Source organism: Antedon mediterranea, chromosome 4 (genome assembly GCF_964355755.1).
Source record: "Antedon mediterranea chromosome 4, ecAntMedi1.1, whole genome shotgun sequence".
Classification (NCBI taxonomy): domain Eukaryota; kingdom Metazoa; phylum Echinodermata; class Crinoidea; order Comatulida; family Antedonidae; genus Antedon; species Antedon mediterranea.
Window position 1 is genome coordinate 29,830,329 of NC_092673.1, and position 18,225 is coordinate 29,848,553.

At 32.1% G+C, this 18,225-nt stretch overlaps 1 protein-coding gene and 1 long non-coding RNA gene across 4 annotated transcripts in view; both read right to left on the reverse strand.

Annotated features, from left to right (window-relative positions):
• Positions 1–18,225, reverse strand: part of LOC140047217 (dedicator of cytokinesis protein 1-like) — a 53,567-nt gene that overhangs the window by 11,727 nt on the left and 23,615 nt on the right. For all 3 annotated transcript variants that reach the window (XM_072092103.1, XM_072092102.1, XM_072092104.1), the window contains 26 exons: positions 17,738–17,886; positions 16,585–16,717; positions 15,879–16,030; positions 15,501–15,576; positions 15,250–15,313; positions 14,846–14,996; positions 13,683–13,806; positions 13,302–13,383; positions 12,593–12,816; positions 11,950–12,025; positions 11,287–11,390; positions 9,713–9,920; positions 8,850–8,947; positions 8,418–8,507; positions 8,163–8,263; positions 7,679–7,813; positions 7,254–7,365; positions 6,983–7,160; positions 6,461–6,588; positions 5,804–5,899; positions 5,399–5,592; positions 4,763–4,942; positions 4,044–4,254; positions 3,527–3,612; positions 2,956–3,112; positions 63–194 (listed from right to left, as the gene is read on the reverse strand). In XM_072092103.1, coding sequence (XP_071948204.1) covers positions 63–194; positions 2,956–3,112; positions 3,527–3,612; positions 4,044–4,254; positions 4,763–4,942; positions 5,399–5,592; positions 5,804–5,899; positions 6,461–6,588; positions 6,983–7,160; positions 7,254–7,365; positions 7,679–7,813; positions 8,163–8,263; positions 8,418–8,507; positions 8,850–8,947; positions 9,713–9,920; positions 11,287–11,390; positions 11,950–12,025; positions 12,593–12,816; positions 13,302–13,383; positions 13,683–13,806; positions 14,846–14,996; positions 15,250–15,313; positions 15,501–15,576; positions 15,879–16,030; positions 16,585–16,717; positions 17,738–17,886 — 3,441 coding nt within the window. The remainder of the gene's footprint in view (positions 1–62; positions 195–2,955; positions 3,113–3,526; positions 3,613–4,043; positions 4,255–4,762; positions 4,943–5,398; positions 5,593–5,803; positions 5,900–6,460; positions 6,589–6,982; positions 7,161–7,253; positions 7,366–7,678; positions 7,814–8,162; positions 8,264–8,417; positions 8,508–8,849; positions 8,948–9,712; positions 9,921–11,286; positions 11,391–11,949; positions 12,026–12,592; positions 12,817–13,301; positions 13,384–13,682; positions 13,807–14,845; positions 14,997–15,249; positions 15,314–15,500; positions 15,577–15,878; positions 16,031–16,584; positions 16,718–17,737; positions 17,887–18,225) is intronic.
• Positions 1,271–2,631, reverse strand: LOC140046271 (uncharacterized). The gene is made up of 3 exons (XR_011844751.1): positions 2,404–2,631; positions 1,878–2,044; positions 1,271–1,750 (listed from the first exon to the last, which is right to left on the reverse strand). It is a non-coding gene; the product is annotated as an uncharacterized lncRNA (long non-coding RNA).

Genomic DNA, 18,225 nt, shown 5'->3' on the forward strand with positions numbered 1-18,225 from the left:
CAATAAAATGTATTATAATAAAATATGATGATCAAGAAAAATAAGTGTGAATGCGTGTTTACCTTGAGTTTATCTGCATGTAGTAGCAGTGTGAACCCAGCTTCCGTGAAGTTATCACAATCTAGGTGCAAGTCTGCTAATTTGTACAAGTATCTTACATACATCTCCTGTCTCTCAATATCTTTGTAGAAATTCTAAATGATAAAACAAGTGAGATTCTTGTTAAGACAATTGTAGGTTAAAACTTGGTACACATTTTAAAAAGAGTAGATGCTCGTCTCCCGGTGTGCTGGCCTGGTAGGCGCTGCCCTGCTGGCCGCCTAAAAAAACCATTTAGGCAATACTAAGCTAAAACTGTGTTTTAGCTGTAGACCAAACGAAAACAAATAAAGGCCTGTGCACACCGAACGTGAAGCCGCGAAGCGTCATGCGTCACGCGTCATTCGACGGATCGCTTTGAAAGTTGAATTGTCATGCGTCTATTAGTTTTTCTTGTCGGTTCCCACTAAACGCGTCACGATGTGCTGATTCGTCGCGATTGCTAGGCCTAGGAGATAGTGGGTTGGCCAATAATACAATGCTACATTTAAAATAATCAGAGAAGATGACTCTGAAGTATTTCCTATGTAAGTTTAACCAGAGAAGAGTTAAATTAAAATGTAATTTAACTCTTCCCTGGTTACACCAATCACAGTGTTTGGTTTTGGTGGGAAAATGTTATCCTTTTCCAAAGCCTGAAATGTGCATGATTGTATGTATATATAACAAGGACAGAAGAAGATGTATCCAATATCAATACAGTTACAAGAATTAAAGCATTTATTGCATGTTGATTACACGTACATGTGATCTGCTGACTGTATTTATTAGTGGTGTTACAAATATCTTTCAACAGAGGTTATTATAACCATATAAAACATTTCATATAAACACGAACTGGGAATCTTCATGGGTTTGTCACTTTAAAAATATAAACTATATGCCTATATATTAATGTAAAGTTTTCACATTTATTTTCTAATTATTATTAAATATTATATTATTCATGACAAAACATACAGTTTTATTCTCATTTGATTAAATGTAATAAATATCCCAAACTCATATTTACACTGTATTTATTATCTTATGACTTTTTTTTCACATAAATACACTTATTGAAATAGTGAATCATTGTTTTTAAAGGTATCATTAAATATCAACCAGATTTTCTTTTTTACTACTCCTGAATACTTTTGCAAAATAATATCAAAATAATAAATTTAAAATGTATCATCCCAAAAAAAATGAAAATTGAAGAAATATTATTATTGTTAAAAGTGAATAACTAACCCTAAAGTGTTATACTGTATTACACACAACGAAAATGTTTTAAATTATATTTTCAGGAAGACAATATATCTTTTCCAAAAAATGACACTAAACTTAAAGATGTATTGTCCCATAGAATCATGAAAAATGAAGATGATTAAAATCAAATTTGAATAGGCCATTTTGTAGTTTTAACAAAGTTAATCACTTACATAGAAAAAACCCAACAAAACTTATGTTTTCACTTATAAAATGAAAAACATTCCATTAGCTGGCAGCCAATTTGACTATTTTTTTAGTATTGGAGTATAACAAAACATATACATATATTTCCATGTGTTCTCTATTGCTAAAAAAAGACATTCAGTTCAGCTTTCCTTCTATAACCACTTAATAAATACTAGTTACAGTCCAACTCCTCCTTAATCTCTTCCATTTTCTATTTAAAAAAAAAATGAAACAAGTATTAAAAAATTGCTATAGTAAGGCATATTGCTCAAATCATTTTTTTCTGGCCAATGTATGTCACCAACTGACATACCCATTTGCAAAAAGTCTATACAAACCTGTATCAGCCTCATAATTGCCAGTCCACGTTTTTGAGGAGCAATTGCTCTTAATTCCATGGCAATAATAATACTGGCCGCTTAAACTACTAGCTTGGTCATTGGTGGAGTTTGTAACGCTGGTAATAGCCTGAAGGATCCCATTTATCAATGTTCATCTAATTGACCTAAAAAAAACAACAGTATTTATGTATTAATATTACTACTACTAGGCCTATCCTAGCCTTACAACACTAAATCAACTAAATATTAGGCCTATAAATATTAATTAATAATAATAAGTAGGCTAGGTACTGTACTCATATTTAGTAGTAGGCTTAACCTAGGCTAGGCCTGGCATAGCACATAGTAGACTAGTAGGGATTAGTAAGTATTATGTAGGCCTATAAGTACTACTTGGCATGGCCTAGCCTACTAGGGTATATGTAGCCTAGGCTAGGTAGGCCTAGCTAGGCCCTAGTATTGCCTAAACCTAGGTAGGCCTAGCTAGGCCTAGCCTAGGCTAGAAATAGGCTTGCCAACTCACTTTACAAATTGATCTCTGACGCGTTTTAGGCCTAGTTTTTCTGGCATTCTTCTACACAGATGTTTGTCTGAAATTATTGTCTTCATGCATTAATCCTTATGTTTCTGTCTGTGTATGACTTACTTCCCTTATCGTAAAGACAAGAAGGGTAAGTATTTCCATAAAGACCTCGCTCGTCAGCCACCATTTTTTTGCCGTCGGTGTCGTCGATGAGAGATATTCCTGACTTCTGATTGGTTGACGAATGCAAACCGCGCTCGCGACGCCTCAAAAAGTTGACCAAGGTTCAACTTTTGAAAATTCGCGTGCGAAGCCTTCGCTGCTGTCGTTTTCAACGCGTTGAAATTCGACTATCGTACACTGTTCGCTTGTATGTTCACACTGGAAGCTTCCGTCGCCTGCCGCGTGCGTCACTTTTTAACGCGAAATTCGCGGCTTCGCGTTCGGTGTGCACAGGCCTTAACCCATAAAGGGCAAACAATCGTCATAAGCGAGGCTAGTTAAGCCTATTTTGCTGCTGGTCTCAGTCCCTTGCCTTGTTACACAACTTACAAGTAAGTTGACAGTACAGCTCATCTTATTTTCTTTATTCTCGTCGTGTAACGTTGCTCGGTAGTCTAGCAGACGGTCCATCAACTTGCTAATTAATTCCACAAAGCGTATACCCTCTTGATGCAAGAACTGATGTTTCCTGCAGAAATCACCAACTCTGTCGAAAAAAAAACAACAACAAAAATTATAACACAAATAAATATATTAACTAAATATGAGTCATACAAAACATAACTTGGGTACAGTATATAGATTATAATTTTTTTAAATATAATATATATAATAACTTGCTTCTCATCCCTTGAGCTGATAAGCTAACTTTGTTACAAATGCTGCAGTACAAACAACTCAAAGTTAAGCAGATGAACTTATTCTTTTTTTTCTCTTTGTTTATGCTTATGTATGTTTAATAATGAATGTTTATGAATGGAAATAAAGAAGGAAAGAAAGAAACTATTTTGGACGAAAGTTTTTATTGATTTATTATTAATGAACAACTATTATATTCTTGCTATCCTGATACCAGATAAAACTGTATTCACATATAACATATAGTTTATGATAAACTTACATTGTGTAGAACAAGTGTTTGTATTTCTCATCTCCACTTCCTCCCTCTATCAGCACATCCAGCTGACTAATCACTGCTGTCTCAAACTGGATAATACAGAATACATACAAAAAATAAATATTTTTATAAAATTGGAAAATGTAATTTGTTCCATTTTATTAATTGAAAACCAACATAATATATGTAATATGTACATAATATAAAATACTACTTGCACTGATGAAGGGCTAGTGTTGCCCGAAAGCTCTGCTAACTTTTGTGGCTGTTTTACTTTATCGTTTTGAGTTAGCTTTTCGCTTTTTTTTTTATCTCCATTGAGATCCAGCCACTGATACCCACAGCATTTTTTCAGTATTTCGCCTTTAGATTAATACCAACTACCAACAAACTGGAAATTCTCCTACACAAGTCCAAAAGATCACAAACTATTTTGTATTATTCAGAATACCAGATTTTCTAGAAAACCCAACATAGTTGACAAGCCCAACTATTATGTTCCCCATATTATAAACTATACCTCTCTGAAATCTTTCCTGATGTTGAATTCACACTGCATCATGTCACAAAAGATTGGAATGATTGCTTTCCTTAACTCGACCTCTGGAATCAATGTGACCTCTAGGAACGGGCCAACCATCTCTGGGATGAACTTTATCTTATGTTTACCCAGGTAATACCACATGGAACGGATTATCTCAAATCCTACTTGACGCCTCATGTCACCATATCTGTTGATTTCACAATTTTATTCATTAAATTGGTTGTCCACTTTTATAGTCTATTTTCATTTTTCTATTTTAATTAATTTAAATTGAGGGCACTCCCTCAATTTCAGTTCAAAATATTCAAAAAAACAAACAAGGTACAAAACAATCAAATATACAGGCATAAAAACTAAGGAATAAGAGACATATAAAGGCAAGTCCCGTATTCATTTATGAACATAGGGTAATGAGCTGTTAGGAGCTCATTTTACTAAGCCTTGGCACCTTATCCTTCCTAGTATTTTCAATCAGGTACTTATTTACAGCTGAGTAGACTGGGAGTTGTCGGGAATTGAACCAGGGTTTTTCTGTATGGCAGTCAAGTGTCCTAAACACTCGGCTACCCAACTCAATGTATGAAACATAGCAAGAGACGAAGTGAACTAAATCACTGTCGTCAAAGGGAACCCACAACAAAACAATGATAATAAACTTCAAAATTGTCTAAATATATCCTAATAAAAGAACTCACATTTCTAGAATCTTTCCTCGCTTTACAGATGAGAAGTGTTCCAGCTGCAGCTGATCTTGTGTCACAAAAGCAACAGATAAATGGAAGAAATTATTCCAGAGTTGAAATTCAAATTCCTCTTCTCGAATAAATGTTTCACAGAGTTGCTTAGAGAAGTGCTTCATTGCTCCCAGGAAGATGCTAAACAAGACAATTAGTAACAAACTAAATAATTAGATACCTAAAATTAATTAAATTACTTAGGGGAATAATTCACTTAAAGATATATTTCCCCTCCTAAAAAATTTTAGTTTTAACATTTTTTTTAATATACCATTTTTTTAAATGTCACATAATAATTATTTACTTTGACCAAAAACTGGATCAAAAAAATTTTTTATATGAAAAAATGTAATTTAAAGCCAAAAATACTTAAATTGTCAGATAATGGTTTTTGGTTAACATTAAATGTTTCTTTTGTCTTCTAATAAGTGAAATATTTTTTACAGAAGTGAATAACTTTATTAAAACTGCAAAGTGGCCTATTTAAACTATGATTTTATTAATTTTTTTGGGGGACAATACATCTTAAGTTATATAGGTTACTATGACCACGGGGAACAATATGCACCCTGGCTAAACCCCGGATATTCTTACCTGTTCTGTTGCATGATCATAACCACCCAATCCGGTGGGAACACATTTCGGATAATAAGATCGCGGAACACCATTAGAATCTCCATCAGAAAATCCATGAGATCAGTTTTGGTCAAGAACGTCTTGATATACTCTTTGTAATGATGTTCATTCATCTGTCGTAGTAATGACATCATGCACGCCACAAACTGACCCTACATTCAAAAACAAATCTTACGTTAATATCCAGGTGTCTTAACTTAATATCCAGGTGTCTTAACCTAATATCCAGGTGTTGCTTCGTGTTTGCAAGCCCTTAACCAGGATTTTTACAGTTCTTTTGTTACGATCGCAAGCAAGTGAAAATTTAGGTCAAATTTATTTATTTGACACTATTACAAGTATATACACATTTCAAATACTTACAACTATGGGGCTTTCCTTGTCCATAAACACAACTGACTGAATTATTGTACGTAACAATATCTTCATTAATTCACTGATGTCTGAGTGAATAGGACCCTACAATAAAATTATAATGTAATAAATGAAATGTAATTCATGAAAACATATAGTACAGTGACATGAATGATAGTAGGATGGTAATTGTATAACTCCTGTGGAGAAGTAGCTTTGAAAATGTATTCAATGTACTTAGCATACAACTGCACTTTACATCAAAGACAGCGAAAACATCTAGCCAAATAAACATGTATATCATCTTTGATTGGCTGATTTGTTTTATTATGTAATTGTGTGACTTATATATGTTATCCTTTGTTTGTTTGTCTCTTCACCTAATGATGGGCTATGCCCAAAACATGTCGTACAAATAAATTTATATTGAGGCAGTTTTAACTTATTTGATCTTTATTTTTTTTTAAACATGTATATATATGTATACATCTATAGCAAAATTATGGAAGATAACGATAGTAAGATAATTAAAACTATAATTATAATTACTACTGTGGAGTAAGTAAAAGTATTCTCAATGTACATAGTATTAAGTAAGTCTTAGTTTTCAAATCAAACCTACAGGCAATAGTGTATTTATTTGGCAAGATATGTTATAGTACTTACAACGTTGTTACTCCATAGCCTGTGTAAGATGTTACCAAGTACTTGGCCACTTTGTTGTAGCTCCATTTGCTCAATGATCAATCCTTTTAACTGCTGTGCAATGGTGCATAGTATTATACCACGGCATTCTACATAAACAATAAGACATTTAAAAATATATAATTAAAAACATCTGAAGTTAATGTATATAATAATATCAAACTAAGAAGTTGTGTGGTTATATACCTTCAAATTTGCAAATTCATGCAATATATAATACAAAAAAGCCCTATCTACACTATCAAACTTTATGTAACAAAAAAGTGTAATGTGCCCATATATGGACATAATGGTGTCATATCACTACCATATTTGGGCATATCACTACCATATTTGGGCACAACCCCTTTTTTTTGTCAAACTAGTTTAAATGATAGTGTAGACAGAGCTTGATATATACACAAATAAGTTTGATAGTATAAATGCTGTCTCTATGATCATAAATGTTTGATAGTTATTTAGAATTTTTAAAAAGAAACATACCTGGCTTGGCAAACAGATCACTGAGAACAAGCTCATCCATAAACATTAGCTTCTGTTTTACTAGTCTGTCCTTAGACATACTCTCAATAAAGTCTCTCAGGTACGATGCAAGTTCCTTTGGGTTGAACATCTGCATTGTCACTGGAATCACACTAGGTACATACTTCAGGGCAGCTCCCTAAGTTAGGAAAAAAAGGTTTTAATCAACAACTAGGTACATAATGGGTAGCTCCCTAACATAGCAAAAAAAACAATTTACAAATGTAATTACCTGACAACGCAAAGTAGTATCCAGGTCATAGGTCATGACCCCATTGATTGAATGGAACAACTGTCTAATGGAAGACTCAAAAGCTTGCTTGCCTTGCGTTTCTCCATACATACTAAAAACATTAAAAAAATGATATTTAGTGTCTAATTAAGCTCTGTCTACACTTTATGTGACAAAAAATGTGATGTGTTCATATAAGGGCACGATGATGTCATATCACCACCATATTTGGGCATATCACTACCATATTTGGGAACATCACACTTTTTTTGTCAAACTAGTTGATAATGTATACAGAGCTTTACAGTTTATTAAAGTATCATGAATCAATAAAGTATCAAAACTTTGCATTTACAGATATGCAAGTCTTCGGAAACTTGACTCGCAAGCAACGTTTTTTGACATTGAAAACATTTTGAACTTACGTAACATGAAGCTGACGGGAACGGATGATAAACTTGAAGATGTGCTCAAGTGATCGCAACGCTCTGAACAACGAATCTTGCACTTGGTGTTCATTAGCATTGTCAAGATAATACTTTAATACCATCATTAATTTGCTAAAATAAATAATAAATATATCATTATTACTTTATGGCATTAAAGGAAAAGTACACCCAGTGACGCAATGCAAAGGTCTGAGACCCCTGGTTTTAGAACGTTAAGTGGCCTCCAACGCTGGAGGCATCAAGGTTTTTCAACCCTTTTCAACATATTTTAAAGTCTGTTGTTTCTTCCAGCTCCTGTTCAGAGGGCCCCATAGGCTCTGGGGGCCTGGGCTTAGCCAGTGAGCACTGATCGCCGTTACCCACTGAGAACACAAGTTCATTTAAAATCAAAAGGGGAACTACTTATCAACATCAGCAGCTCATATAAATAGTCTGTACTTTTAGCTAAGTATGAACTTACTTATAAGCCAGAGCTGCACTGAAATGATTTGTGATGTAGGTATCCAGAACAGGCCGAAACTGTTGGAACTTTCTCTCATTCACAACACCAATTATAAAAACCTGCAAAAGAAATAATATTGATAATCGGTAATATTATATTATTTGAAATGGGAAAGTCTTAGTAGAGGTGTCCCCTGAATAGGGGTGTCCAAATAAGGACTTCCACTTTAAATTATTCTTGTATTTTATTTGTATACAATATTTGTTATCTTACCAAAGCATCAAACACAAGAAAATCATATTTTTCTGATTCATGATTTTCATTTAAAATGCTGAAAAGCGCATCCAACGTATCCTGCAGAAACTGTAAAAGGAATGAGTTTTTGTTTCATTACTAAATATAAGATTGCTTGCAATTTTGCATACTTATGGTATGGAAGGCCAACACTGCCAAAATACCATATGAAAGGAATAATCTTACAATAGATTGAAATAACAGTTTTAAAATGAAAGGAGACTATTTTAGGAATCGTAGATTTTTGTCTGAATTATCAAAATTTTAAAAGATGTCATTAAAAATCTAAAATTCCAAATAAAATCATATTTTTCATACAAATACCATGTTAATTTAAAATATAAAACATGATTTTAAATCATTTGTTCAATGTTAAAAATTCACATAAAAATGGCTTAAAAAGGGTCTAACCTTTACTATCTCATTTCCATCAGCTTGCATGAGCAGTTCAAGTTTCTTTTGTAAGTCACCTTTGTCAACTCTCCATTTTAGAAGACCAAGCAAATCAACTGAAACACAAAATAAGCTCTGTCCACTCTATCAAAATATATATGATGTGCATATGGAAACAATGATGTCATATTTGAGCTTATTACACATTTTTGTCAAACTAGTTTGAGCTTAAGAGAGAGATAGCGTATGTTTGTTCATTATAAACATCATTAAAATGGAAATTTTACTTGGAGGTTTTAAACTGCATATAAATACTGCCCTGAAGCGGGTATCATTATCAATAATATTGAGTCAAGCTCTGTCTACACTATCCAATTAGTAGACAAAAAAAGTGTGATATGATTAAATATGGTAGTGATATGCCCAAATATGGTAGTGATATGACATCATTATGTCCATATATGGGCACATCACATTTTTTATCACATAATGTTTGATAGTGTAGACTTTATGAAGCAAAAAATGTAGCTTTATAGAAAATATCACCATAGCATGAAGATGCATGGACAGACAACATAAAGACAGGGAAACTCTTCTGTATACAGACAGTAGTGAAGTTTTACACAGGATAGGTATCTTTTAGTATACCCAAATACTTGAATGATTTATCTGCTGAATCTGATCTCCTTCCAACTGGTTACTAGCTTCAACAAAAGAATTTAACGTTTCCAAATCAAGAACTGTCTTTGTAGATGATTTCATTGTGTTTGTACCAGTGCTGCAGCTTCGGAAAATACTACGCGATACAGCTACAACGCTAGTAGTACGGACCTGTTACATATTAACAAATTCTACTTATAATTAAAAATGTTCCTCCTTACCATTCTGAGTGAGTTTTGTAGAACACACTACAGTAGATATCTGGAAGCCTTCCTTTGTACTTAGGGTTAAACCTCCCGAATGTAAGTTAGTTCGGCTACCAGACATATACTTCTTATCGCCCTCTTGTTTTCGTATCTCAAGTTCTTGCTTGCTTGACGGTAGATCAAGATAGGTTTGTGGCTTGTTCAACGAAAAATGACTGTCGACCTGCGAAAAAAAATTAACACCTTTTTTCGAAAGCAGCTAATTAATTATACTGATTATTTAAAAGAAGTTAATTTTAGTAATTTGAATGTTATGCTATAGATACCATGAGTTTAGATCCAGTTTTACATCTAAAATTGTTAAACATGTCTGAAAATTTTTGAATAAACTGATTTCTATCAGCAGGTTAGTGGAGTTTTATCTATGTTGGCTGTGATTTGAATAAAATATTTTTTTAAATATAAATAAGAAATTAATTTAATGTTTACCTCCAATAGATGATGCATTAACATTAAATAAGCTAGCGTAATTAACTAGGTATATTATTCATGATTTGCAAAAAAAAACAATTTTTTGTTTGTTTTTAATTTAAAGTAAATTTTAAAAAGAGAAAATTAGTATTATGATTCTAAACCAAAGCTAAGCACTGACTTAAGTTTCAATTCAATGAAAAACCATGGCAATAGAAAGTTCATAAAATACTAATATATTGCAAATATGAAAGTGAAATTAAGAGCAAAATTAAGTTTTAAAAAGCATTTATTCATGATTATTAATCACAAAAATGTTTTTAAAAAATACATATGTGAAAAAACTTTTAATTACAAAACTGCAATTATTTTTTTAGTATTATTGTGATATCCCAATTCGAAAAAGAATAATGAAGGACTCATGATTGATGAAAGGAATCGGCCTGAGAAATTTCTGGGCTATGTTACATCTTTTAGATACTGCATTCATACAAGCACATCTTTGTATAGAATCCCAAATGAGTTTAGTGTGAACAGATTTTTTATCAAACACTACATGCATTTTTTATGATTGTTTTTACCACAGTGTGAATGCAGCTTTGTAAGAATTTCATAGTAGATTAGTACTTACTTTTTCGGGCTGCATGATGCAAAGAAAAGAAAGTGTTACATGTCAAACAAAAGCTAATTTAACGATTTTCATGAATTGAACAAATTAACTAAATGTTCTTTACATGGTTGCGCTTAAATGCATATTTTATTTATGAATAGCACAGGGGTTGGGTCTACTAAGACGTATCCTGGCATTGCATTCTACAGGCCTTGTCTTTTAAGGCGAGCGAGTGCTATCACTCACCTAACACACTCCTAAACTGCCCTTGAAGAATGCGATTTACAACACGCTTAAATTTAGTAAACTTCTACACACAAACATAAAAACAGCATACCTACAGCACCCCTGAATGTATTAAGGAGTGTAGCACACCTATCATTTTCAAAAGACAAGGCCTGATTCTAGTCTCATGATTCAATTCAATGGATTCTATCCATACCTATCATCATACTCAACCATGAACATGACTATTTACTATATTAAACAAAATATTATATGAACTTACTTTGTAGATGAGAATATCGTGAGTGTCGTTTGTTACCGTGGTACCGATATCCGTCATTAACTTCATGAAGGACAGTGCAAATATTTTTTCTTGTTTATCCTTGGCTGAAATATTTTTTAAAATGTGAAATGCAAATGTTTTTTTTAAGTATTTACAGTAACCCAACCAATTACAGAAAGCAAAGTTAAAATACTCAGAGATCGCAATTTATTAACATATTGTTTTTACATTCAACTAGTATGTAGTATACATTTTATGTCATTTTGAACTTATTGCAAAAAAAAATGAAAGCACTCAGAAACTGAGTGAAGTACTTGACAAAATATTGCTATTTTGGCTCATCTTAAAAGAATACAATTTAATAGATTTTCTTGAATTTTTCTGTAAACATATAATATATCTATTTACACAAAAAATTATAAAATATATATAACTTCAAAATTGTAAGTAAAAAAAGCACACTGACTTGGAAAAATTCTATTTTGTACCAATGTAAAGCTCTGTCTACACTATCAAACTTTGTTTATGTGCCCATATATGGACGGACATGATGATGTCATATCACTACCATATTTAAGCATATCACTACCATATTTGGGCACATCACACTAGTTTGATAGTGTAGACAGAGCTTTACAATGGTGAAAAGTTGAATGTACTTACATTCGGTGGATGATCTATGTTTAAACGTAAATCTTATATGGAGACCGTTATCCAGCACATCAATTGGTAATGACACCTTAAACATAAATTCATAAACGTTCATTATTTGTATAATATATAATTATGTAAGATATGGTTATTATATTATTATTTATCATTTTATTTTAAGAGACAGTAAATCTGTACTTCATGTTTATATAAGATGGAAACTGAAAGTTGTATATGAATTAGCGTTGTTATTACAGAACTGTATTCTGAACTGTAAAATGAGACTATGTTATCAGAAATTAGACTATAGCCATCATGTTTCAATGTATCTAATTTGTTTTCAATTTTCATAAAGCTAATGTTATATAGCCAAGCCAAGTCTCCTCTTCTCTTAACAGGATTATTAGGTTAAAAATATATGCTGATCAATAAAATGAATATGTAATCATTAAATATAAGATATGGATTGAAGGAACCCTTTGACTATTTGAGAAAATGTTTTTTTTTTGCTTAAGTACAATCCATGCTCAAGTGTAATCCCACCCCCAGAGGATAAACAAACTTCTATTATTAATGCAATCCGAGTACAATCCCACCCCATAAACATTTTGTTCTCGGTTTCCCAGGATCATACACAATAAATTTATCAACATACCTTGACGGTTTCAAACCATTTTGGACACTTAATCTGGTAGTAGACAACCGATTTATAAACAGATGTCGCTGGATCGCCTGCGCCAGGGTACAAGACGTCCTCTAACACCCTGCCGTCTCGCGTACACACTTCCATTGTCACCTGCACATTCTTATACGTTTTCTTGCTACCCTTCTCAAATTCACCTTGGATCAATGTTATGTAAATGTCATTCCGCACCTTACCTATAAAGATGTACATCATTTTTGTTATTTTTATTTATTTCATATGCATACAACAGTGAGTACACCCTCACCAATTACAGGATGGATAAACTATTTTATAATTTATTGTGCTTAAAACCTAAGTCTTGTTTGAGGCTTAGGGAGTGGAGTTGAAAGAGTCGTGAGTTACAACCCTGGCACTAGGTTAGGATTGGACTTTGGGATTGGAAGGCAAGCATGTTAACCAACAAGCTACAGCTCCACTTTACAAGTAAGTACTTAACAATACTTAATAACATTACAATTTAAAGAGCACCTTTCCAAAGATTGAACCACCTTAGATGGACCAATCATGTAAAATTAGTATTTTGTAAAAGGTGAGTTTATAGGAATTGTATTACATAAAGATAACTGAACAGTATGCATTTGACATTAATATTCAATGAAACAAAAAAAAGCTAGATCAGAACCTGAATAAATACTGAAATAGAATTGTTGATACTGACCTGGCATGATGACCTCTGGGAAGCCCATTTTACGAGCAATGGCGGTCTTTTCATTCACTAAATGCGGATACTCTTTGATAACCTGTCAAAGTGTCAATGTCAAAAAAATTAATTAAAAAAAATATTTTAGCAAAACAAGTTTACATGTACGTCATCTATAAAGGTGGACTTGAATGGAACAATCTTGGTGTTGACATTCACTCATCTATCATTTAAACATAAAATTATTAAAACCTTTATATTAATATTATATACTGTACATAATATTGTAAAAACATTGTTAAAATTGTGTTTGCATTTTTATTTGTGCCCAGGGAAGAACAACCATGTGTTGATCTGGGCCTCTGTGGGTAAATACAGTTGAATTGAATTATCCTTTACCTGTTTAAAATCTCCTTGCAGCATTTTCAAAGAGATCCATAACCCTTGACCTTTGTGATTGAAGTCTTTTGGGGATGAGATGTATCGTTTAATGAGAGTCTCTAGAAATTCTTCACCTGAAGATCTGAAGTGTTTTTATTGTAAGATTTTAAAAATAAAAGTATAGGAAATATAAAACAAATATAAATAATAACAAAAAGACAAACAAGATTTTATAAATTTGTTCACAAATGATGCCGACATGGTAGCATTGACAACACTTTTTGAAAACAGTACAAAACTTAACATAATGTAATATATAGTCTATTGTCCTCCGCTCCCCTAAATCTAGTATAAGCCAAGACTGAGTACTCTTCCTATCCCCTTGATGCATGTAAATGTGTCAAAGGTCACCAGCAGGAGTTACAGACACTTACTGAAGGGAACAAACACCTATGTCAAAGGTCACCAACAGGAGTGACAGACACTGAAGGAAGGGAACAAACACCTATGTCAAAGATCACAAACAGGAGTGACACACACTTACTGAAGGGAACAAACACCTATGTCAAAGGGTACCAGCAGGAGTGACAGACACTTAGTGAAGGAAGGGAACAAACACCTATGTCAAAGGTCACCAACAGGAGTGACACACACTTAGTGAAGGAAGGGAACGAACACCTATGTCAAAGGTCACCAACAGGAGTGACAGACACTTACTGAAGGGAACAAACACCTATGTCAAAGGTCACCAACAGGAGTGACAGACACTTAGTGAAGGAAGGGAACGAACACCTATGTCAAAGATCACAAACAGGAGTGACAGACACTTACTGAAGGAAGGGAACAAACACCTATGTCAAAGATCACAAACAGGAGTGACAGACACTTACTGAAGGAAGGGAACAAACACCTATGTCAAAGGTCACAAACAGGAGTGACAGACACTTACTGAAGGAAGGGAACAAACACCTATGTCAAAGATCACAAACAGGAGTGACACACACTTACTGAAGGGAACAAACACCTATATCAAAGGGTACCAACAGGAGTGACAGACACTTAGTGAAGGAAGGGAACAAACACCTATGTCAAAGGTCACCAACAGGAGTGACAGACACTTAGTGAAGGAAGGGAACAAACACGTATGTCAAAGGTCACCAACAGGAGTGACACACACTTACTGAAGGAAGGGAACAAAGAACTGTTTGTCCTCATCCACTTCTGTATTGCCATTCATAACCTCTGTTATGTCTAGTGCAGCCACGCCAAATGGTCTCCTCAAACCCTGAGTTCGTTTCCTCCCATGATCTCCATCTTTCGTTTCCATAATACCTAGCAAAAATTTAGCAAGTTTTTCATCAGAAATATAACTATGTTATAAATAAAACCTAAGCATAAAATTGTAATATTTAAATTAACATTTTAAATCGTGCCTAATTTAATAAATTATAAAAAACATTTGTTACGTTCGCAGATACGAAGTATTTTGTGGATTTGAGATGGTTATGCCATGCCATTGCTCTGATTGGGGAAAATAAGTGTGCTACATCGCAGGACGTTCAGCGTTCGTGACGTGATAACTTACCTATTCTCACAATCTGACAAACCAAATAGGCTTTCTCTCTTTTCAAATCATTTGCTCCAAGATCCTGCGAAATATAAAATTTGACAATGCATAAAAATAACAACAACAATTCTAAAAAGTATTTTAAGATAAGAAACTTACTTTTCACTCTCAACGATGGAAGACATTGTTATTTATGTAGTAATAATGAGAATTTCGAATAAAGTTTAACATCAATCAAAAAAACAAAATAAAAGATTGGGAATACAAACCGTGTAGAGACATTTCAGATTGTACAAATCATCTATGTTGCGAACTTTTCTACTCCATTTCACTATGTAAAATTCACTGAGAAGAGAAAAAAAATTAAAAACTAAATTTAATGGTTAACTATTAAGCTTGGTCTAAACTATCAAACTAGTTTGACAAAATGTGCCCAAATATGGTGGTGATACGACATCATCGTATACAGAGTATATCTAGGGTGATGATCAAACAATGATTTAAAAAAAAATAAATTGTTACTATTTTAAAGAGATTGAATAAAGTGTTATCAATTAGTAAGTTAGCTTTTATGTTGACAAAACAAACTTTTATCAAACAATTTTCCGTATGCAAAACATTCAAGTTAAACAAGAAGAAACTTTTACCTAAAAAATTGTCCTAACTTAGCGTCATAGAGACTGATAAGAATATCAGTATCGTCGCCAACATTGCACACAAAATTCTTAATAAAAACAAAGATAGAAGAGGACTGTGACGCCAGTGTTTTCTTCTTATTCACATGAAGTTCAGATCCCATCTAGAAAGCAGAAAAAAAGATTGAAAAAAAGATTAGTTATTTGATTGTAAACAAATGTTATAATTTAGCATATACAGTCTCACAATTTTGAATAACTTACCCGGTGAAATCTCTTAGTTCTTTTAAAACCAAATTATTATTATCTAAATACTTTTTTAAAATAATTTTGATGTTGAAAATGTTTGTAGTTGGTCACTTTCTTGTAGATGCTTTAATTGTAGAATGTAATTTTGTTGTTGGTTAATTTCTGTGCTGTTCTGGGTTGACAAACTAGCATAGGTGTTTAGCTGTTTGGTCTTTCGTTTTTTATTTTGTCTTTTTCTTTGTGTTGTATATGGCAGAAATTGAATAAATAAATAACTTGATTAATGAAGTTTTTTTTTATAAAATGTTCTCAGCCCTGTTGATAATTACAAATTTAATGAAAGACAGAAAATGTGGAAAACTGAGAGGTTGGTAGAGGATACAAAAATGGGCAAACACTGAAGGATTTATACTCATTATTTCTAAATCAATAATTCAAATTAAAGAGCTATAATCGCTTCAAAACTAACCGTTTCTTGGTACTCGTGTCGTATCCTCTGTGTTGCCCGTACGTGTTCGTCATAAATTTCTAACGTACTAAGTTGTTTAGGATTCTGTACACCACCATCTTGGTCACGCACAACAAGATCTAAGTCCAATAACCTGTAAATGAAAAATATAAATACTTAACATAGCTTGTTCCTCCACTTTTCTTCTCTTTTTTTTTTCGTTATATTTTTTGGTGTGTAGAGTAATATACTTATTAATATATATCCATACTCCATACTCTAATATATATCCATATACCTATTTCCATAATCAAAATACCAATTTAATCAATATACCTATTTCCATAATCAATATACCAATTTAATCAATATACCTATTTCAATAATCAATATACAAATTTAATCAATATATCCATAATCAATTTCCATAATCAATATACAAATTTAATCAATATACCAATTTAATTAATATATCCATAATCAATATATCTATTATTAATATACCAATTTAATCAATATACCTTTTTCAATAATTAATATACCAATTTATTCAATATACCTATTTCAATAATCAATATACAAATTTAATCAATATATCCATAATCAATTTCCATAATCTCTAATATATATCCATATACCTATTTCCATAATCAAAATACCAATTTAATCAATATACCTATTTCCATAATCAATATACCAATTTAATCAATATACCTATTTCAATAATCAATATACAAATTTAATCAATATATCCATAATCAATTTCCATAATCAATATACAAATTTAATCAATATACCAATTTAATTAATATATCCATAATCAATATTTCTATTATTAATATACCAATTTAATCAATATACCTTTTTCAATAATTAATATACCAATTTATTCAATATACCTATTTCCATAATCAATATATCAATTTAATCAATATATCCATAATGAATATACCCATTTAATCAATATATCCATAATCAATATATCAATTTATTCAATATACCTATTTCCATAATCTATATATCAATTTAATCAATATTTCCATAATCAATATACCAATTTAATCAATATATCCATAATCAATATACCAATTTTATTCAATATACATATTTCCATAATCAATATACCAATTTAATCAATATATCCATAATCTATATACCAATTTAATCAATATACCTATTTCCATAATCAATCTTTGATGTAACAAACTGCTTTAGTTCTTTCATATCATCTACTGGAAGAGTTCCTGACAAGATTTGACGTCGTTTATCTATCATCTCAAACATCATTTGCCGTATATCCTCAAACATTTTCATTTTTTGTTGCTGAATAATAACAATATGATACAAAGGAAAATTAGACACAAATAATAATTACACGAAAAGCAAAATATAAAATTATATTCTGTCAATAAAAATGCAATAGATAATAAGGGATACATTTAGGACCCAACTCTCAATAACGGTTTGCCAATAATTTTAAAACATATATTGCCCCTCATTCATTTCTACTGTAGATAAAATGTAATTCCACAAATAAAGACATAGCTGTTTTAATTATTATCATTCCCTTGTAATGTAAAATAAGTGGCATTGTTTTAAAAGAACTTATACAATCACAGATCCCTCACACTGATCATCAACAAGGGTCCCAGCTTAAAAGAT